This window comes from Scyliorhinus canicula, chromosome 6, assembly GCF_902713615.1.
Source record: "Scyliorhinus canicula chromosome 6, sScyCan1.1, whole genome shotgun sequence".
Lineage (NCBI taxonomy): Eukaryota > Metazoa > Chordata > Chondrichthyes > Carcharhiniformes > Scyliorhinidae > Scyliorhinus > Scyliorhinus canicula.
Genome location: NC_052151.1, coordinates 20895927 through 20901926, shown reverse-complemented (window position 1 = coordinate 20901926; position 6000 = coordinate 20895927). Strand labels below are relative to the sequence as shown.

Genomic DNA, 6000 nt, shown 5'->3' with positions numbered 1-6000 from the left:
ATCTTCCAGGCTGGAGGCTCACACCTGGTTAACATGTGGTTGGAAGACCATGTGATGTCTCCATATTTGGTTGGTTGAGTGAGTGGGTAAGGTCATGGAGACTTGAATGTGATGGATTGTTGAGGACATTCAGCCAAATAAGGAAAAAGTAGAAAAGTTGAATATTTTGCACTGGAAAATGTTATTTGGAGAGGCTAGATGAACGATAGAAATGTAAATATGCAGACACAATAAGCAAGTCTCACCTATTTGCTCCTTGAATGCCTGCCATTGCCTGTCTGCTGTCCTACCTTTGAGTAATGTTTCCCAGTCCATCATAGTCAGCTCATGCCTCATATCTTGAATCACATGCATCACTGATTTCCTGTGTAATATTATTCCCAACATTACAACCCCTACGATTGCCCCTTGATGCTTCTTAACTTGTCCCACACAGATTCCACATCATTTGTGCTCATATATTTCCTCAATATCTTTTTTAATCAACAATGCAACTCCACCACCTTTTCCTTTCTGTCTGTCCTTTCTAAAAACTGTATAGCCCTCAATGTTTCGATGTTTAGTTCCCACCCTTGGTCATCTTGGAGCCATGTTTCTGTAATCACAACTATATCATATCCCTCTACATCTATCTGCGCAAATAATTCATGCATTTTACCTTGAATGAACAGACATTTCACTCACTCTGAGGTAAATATATCTTGTTTTAAGTAAGGAGCTTAAATCTATGCTCAATATTCCAGGTTAAACTCAATGTGTACTTTGTGGAAAATGAAAACAGTTTTAGAATAGAGGCCGGGATTCTCCGGCCATTCATTGGCTGCAGGCTTCTCTGGTCCCACTGGCAGGGTACCAGTGTTGTGGGCTGGCTTCAATGGGAATTCCCATTGACTCCGGCGGGAGCAGATAATCCCGCCGCCAGTGAATGGCGCTCTGCCTCCTGCTGCCCAAAAAACACTTGGCAAGAGGCCTGGAGAATCCCGTCCAGAGTTAAGCAACATCTCACTGTTCAGTGTCCACAAAGGGAACAAAACCTAGTTTTCAGGTTCATCAGTTTTTTCAAAAGCAATGTACATGAGCCCACGTGTGTTATACAAAGCGATACGAAATAACTCTCCAAAGTTTTGATTGTCCTGTTTTAGGTCCTTCTGGAATTGAACCACGCGATTTTCAATTTCGTCTTCATCAGCTTCCCCGTCAAAAGCCCTGGAACAGAATTAATAGAGGAATTTAATTTTTATTCGTCCTGACAAAACCAGTTTGGAAACCAAGTTGGTTTTCAGGACAACATGAACAGGAGTTGACCATTCAGCCCATTGAGCCGCCTCCACCATTCAGTTAGTCCACAGCTGTAGTGACAACATAGAGAAGCTCACCAAATGGACAGACAAGTGACAGATAGAGTTTAATACAGAGAAATGTGGGGTGATGCATTTTAGAAGGAGGTAAAGGGAGAGTCAATACAGACTTTATGTCCCAATTCAACAGAGCCAGGGGACCTCAGGATGTATTGCTCTTTGAAGGTGGCAGCAGTAATTGAGAAAACTGTCAATAAAGCATCTGGGGCGAGATTCTCCCAAAACGGGAGAAATCGTAAAGCTGCCGTAAAACCCGGGCGGGTTTTACGGCAGCGCGCCCCTTCCCGACGGGGGTCCGATTCTGGTCCCCGGTCGGGGCTAGCAGCCCGACGCCGTAGGCTCCGGCAAGACGGGCTTAACGAAAATCGTTAAGCCCGCTTACCAGAGTTAGCGCCGGCTGACGCGTCATATGACGTCAGCCGCGCATGCGCAGTTTGGAAGACTCCAACCCGCGCATGCGCGGGTGACGTCATCGCGTTTTTGCGCGAAACCCGCGCATGCGCGGGCCGGGTTGCCCCTCAGCCGCCCCGCGAATGGATACTGCGGGGCGGCGGAAGGACAAGTAGTGCGCGGGCATCGGGCCCGCTGCCCGCGATCGGTGGGCACCGATCGCGGGCCCATGGCACCCTTGGCACGGCCGTGGTACTGCCGTGCCAATCGGTGCCATGGTTATAAAAAGCGAGTTGGTGACGCCGTTTTTACGAACGGCAAGACCAGGTGTGTTTGCCGTTCGTGAAAACGGCGGAAAGGGCTGGGACTTCGGCCCATCTAACAGCTGTGAATCGCTGCCGGCCGTAAAAAAAACGGCGGCAGCGATTCGGGTCGGGACTTCGGCGGGGGGGCGGGAGAATAGCGGGAGGGCGGGAAAAATGTCGGGAAGGCCCTCCCGCTATTCTCCCACCCGTCGTGGGGGGCGGAGAATTTCGCCCCTGGTTTCCCTGTCATATAGGTTGTGATGATATGAAGACACCAATCTCTTATATGGGTGACATTGTCCATGGGAGGTGGGGGTGGGTGGGCCTGAAGCTCACTTAGAGATCAGGGTACCCTTTCAAAATGGCGCCACAATCTCTGAGGAGCCGGTCTCACCGGCAGGTTCAGCTCGAAGTGTGGGCTAGACCGGCGGAAAACTTCTCAAGGAATGAAAAAATGACAAGAAGATATCGGAGCAGAATTAGGCTATTCGGCCCATCGAATCTGGCCCGCCATTCAATTCTGGCCGATGCGTTCCTCATGCCCATTCTCCTGCCTTCCCCCCATAACTGCTAATCTCCTTATTAATCCATAAATTCCCTTATTAATCGAGAACCCCTGATTTGTGCTTCAGGTGCTGTAACCTACAGGGCTGCAGACCCAGAACTGGAAGGTGGAATTAGCAGAATTGTTCTATTCTACAACATAAGAACGAGGAGCAGAAATAGGCAATTTAACCTCTCCAGCCTGCTCCACCGTTCAATATAATCATGGCTGATTTCATCATGGCCTCAACTCTCCCATTCTCACTGACCCTGAAACCCATTATGAATTAAAAATCAGTCTAACACCTCTGTAAATTTAATCATTGTCCCAGCATCCGCTGCAGTCTGTGGTAGCGAATTCCACAGATTCATGACTCTTTGGGAGAAGAAGTTTCTCCTCATCTGTTTTAGACGATCGCTTATCCTGAGACTGTGACCTCTTGTTCTAGAATGCTCCACAAATGGAAGCATCCGCGACACATGTACTTTATTCATATATATTTCATCAATCATTAAAGTGGCCATAGTCCTTGATGACCATGGGCTGCTTTCCCCTTTGAGGGGGAGAGCTGCCTGGTGGTGATTTAACCTGAGGGTCACCACACCTCTGGAGGGGTGGGCAAGGGTGGGGTCTTCATGAATCATCTCAGCCAGTAGGGGCTTTGAACCCACACTGCTGGCCTTGCTCTGCAACACAAACCAGCTGTCCCGCCAAGTGAGCTGAACTGGTTCCCATATCATTTTTCGACCTTAATTTGATCCCCCTCATTCTTCTAAACGTATAGGCCTAAACTGCTCAATCTGTCTTCATAAGATAGATCCCTCGGGTGGCATTCTCCGTCCAGCGTCCAGTGACACCGGGATCATGAATCACAATCGGGCGGAGAATCGTGTGTCAGCTGAAATCGAGGCCGGCGCCTGGCGCCAGCGGAATGTCGTGCTCCAGTGCCTCGGCAGCAGCGTGAACGTATTCCAGGCTGCACACCAGCGCGGACACGCAAATTATACAGTGAACACCGTTGGCCTATCATTAACCGCCATGATCCGGAATTCTCCGCGCCTCCCGCAATGCTCCGCCTCTGTCAGGAGAAATTACCAACGGCGCGATTCACTTGTGGTATTTCAAATGGGGAAACAATCACCATGGCTGCTGAGGGAGGTAGAGTTGGTAAGTTATCACTAAGGAGGGAGTGATGGGCAAGCTAATGGGGCTAAAGGCAGACAAGTCTCCTGGCCCTGATGGAATGCATCCCAGAGTGCTAAAAGAGATGGCTAGGGAAATTGCAGATGCAATAGTGATAATTCACCGAAATTCACTAGACTCTGGGGTGGTCCCGGTGGATTGGAAATTAGCAAATGTGACGCCACTGTTTAAAAAAGGAGGTAGGCAGAAAGCAGGAAATTATAGGCCAGTGAGCTTAACTTCGGTAGTAGGGAAGATGCTGGAATCTATCATCAAGGAAGAAATTGCGAGGCATCTGGATAGAAATTGTCCCATTGGGCAGACGCAGCATGGGTTCATAAAAGGCAGGTCATGCCTAACTAATTTAGTGGAATTTTTTGAGAGCATTACCAGTGCAGTAGATAACGGGGAGCCGATGGATGTGGTATATCTGGATTTCCAGAAAGCCTTTGACAAGGTGCCACACAAAAGGTTGCTGCATAAGATAAAGATGCATGGCATTAACGGTAAAGTAGTAGCATGGATAGAGGATTGGTTAATTAATAGAAAGTAAAGAGTTGGGATAAATGGGTGTTTCTCTGGTTGGCAATCAGTAGCTAGTGGTGTCCCTCAGGGATCCGTGTTGGGCCCACAATTGTTCACAATTTACATTGATGATTTGGAGTTGGGGACCAAGGGCAATGTGTCCAAGTTTGCAGATGACACTAAGATGAGTGGTAAAGCGAAAAATGCAGAGGATACTGGAAGTCTGCAGAGGGATTTGGATAGGTTAAGTGAATGGGCTCGGGTCTGGCAGATGGAATACAATGTTGACAAATGTGAGGTTATCCATTTTGGTAGGAATAACAGCAAACGGGATTATTATTTAAACGATAAAATATTAAAGCATGCCGCTGTTCAGAGAGACTTGGGTGTGCTAGTGCATGAGTCACAGAAGGTTGGTTTACAGGTGCAACAGGTGATTAAGAAGGCAAATGGAATTTTGTCCTTCATTGCTCGAGGGATGGAGTTTAAGACTAGGGAGGTTATGTTGCAATTGTATAAGGTGTTAGTGCGGCCACACCTGGAGTATTGTGTTCAGTTTTGGTCTCCTTACTTGAGAAAGGACGTACTGGCGCTGGAGGGTGTGCAGAGGAGATTCACTAGGTTAATCCCAGAGCTGAAGGGGTTGGATTATGAGGATAGGTTGAGTAGACTGGGACTGTACTCGTTGGAATTTAGAAGGATGAGGGGGGATCTTATAGAAACATTTAAAATTATGAAGGGAATAGATAGGATAGATGCGGGCAGGTTGTTTCCACTGGCGGGTGACAGCAGAACTAGGGGACATAGCTTCAAAATAAGGGGAAGTAGATTTAGGACTGAGTTTAGGAGGAACTTCTTCACCCAAAGGGTTGTGAATCTATGGAATTCCTTACCCAGTGAAGCAGTTGAGGCTCCTTCATTACATGTTTTTAAGGTAAAGATAGATAGTTTTTTGAAGAATAAAGGGATTAAGGGTTATGGTGTTCAGGCCGGAAAGTGGAGCTGAGTCCACAAAAGATCAGCCATGATCTAATTGAATGGCGGAGCAGGCTCGAGGGGCCAGATGGCCTACTCCTGCTCCTAGTTCTTATGTTCTTATATATTCCCAAAGGCATAGCTGTGGGCTGCCAGTCCTGCCGCTGGCCGGGAACAGTCGCGGGGGTGGGGGGGGGGGGGGGGGGGGGGGGGCTCGGTTGTGCAGCAGGGAATGGTGATTTGGGTCCTGCAGCGCACCCCACTGACCGCCCACCACGGCCCCTGGTTGCCCAGAGAACCACCAGCCGTATGGGTGCCCCTCAAAAGGCCACTCCCCCCGAGGAGCCCACAGACTCCGCTCCCCCATCCACAACCTGGTGCCACATTGCTGCTGTGGCAGCACGCAGTCCACCCAAGGGGGAAGCCCACAGCAGATCCCACAGGAAGCCACAGGACAGGGGCTGCAGGGCGTACTGTTGGCATAGGTAGTGATGGGTGCCGGGTCAGAGCCCCCCCCAAAGTTGCCATGGACTGATGGGGCAAGGGGTGCAGTGCAGATGGGGGCATACGGAGAGGCAGCAATGCAGACTGGGGCCACCGTGTAGCCGGTTGGACCAGGATGGGCTCAGGTGTACCATTCTAACATGTTCGCTTTAAGCAGCACGGTGGCGCAGTGGTAACACTACAGTCTCACGGTGCCGAGGTCCCAGGTTCGATTCCG

The 6000-nt window shown here is 49.3% G+C and overlaps 1 protein-coding gene across 1 annotated transcript in view; it reads right to left on the bottom strand.

Annotated features, from left to right (window-relative positions):
- Positions 1 to 854: 854 nt before the first annotated feature.
- The window catches only part of LOC119967025, a 28890-nt gene continuing 23744 nt past the window's right edge, over positions 855 to 6000 (bottom strand). Inside the window, exon 4 of the mRNA XM_038799028.1 lies at positions 855 to 1206. Within this exon, the coding sequence (XP_038654956.1) occupies positions 1035 to 1206 (172 nt within the window). The 3' untranslated portion in view covers positions 855 to 1034. The remainder of the gene's footprint in view (positions 1207 to 6000) is intronic.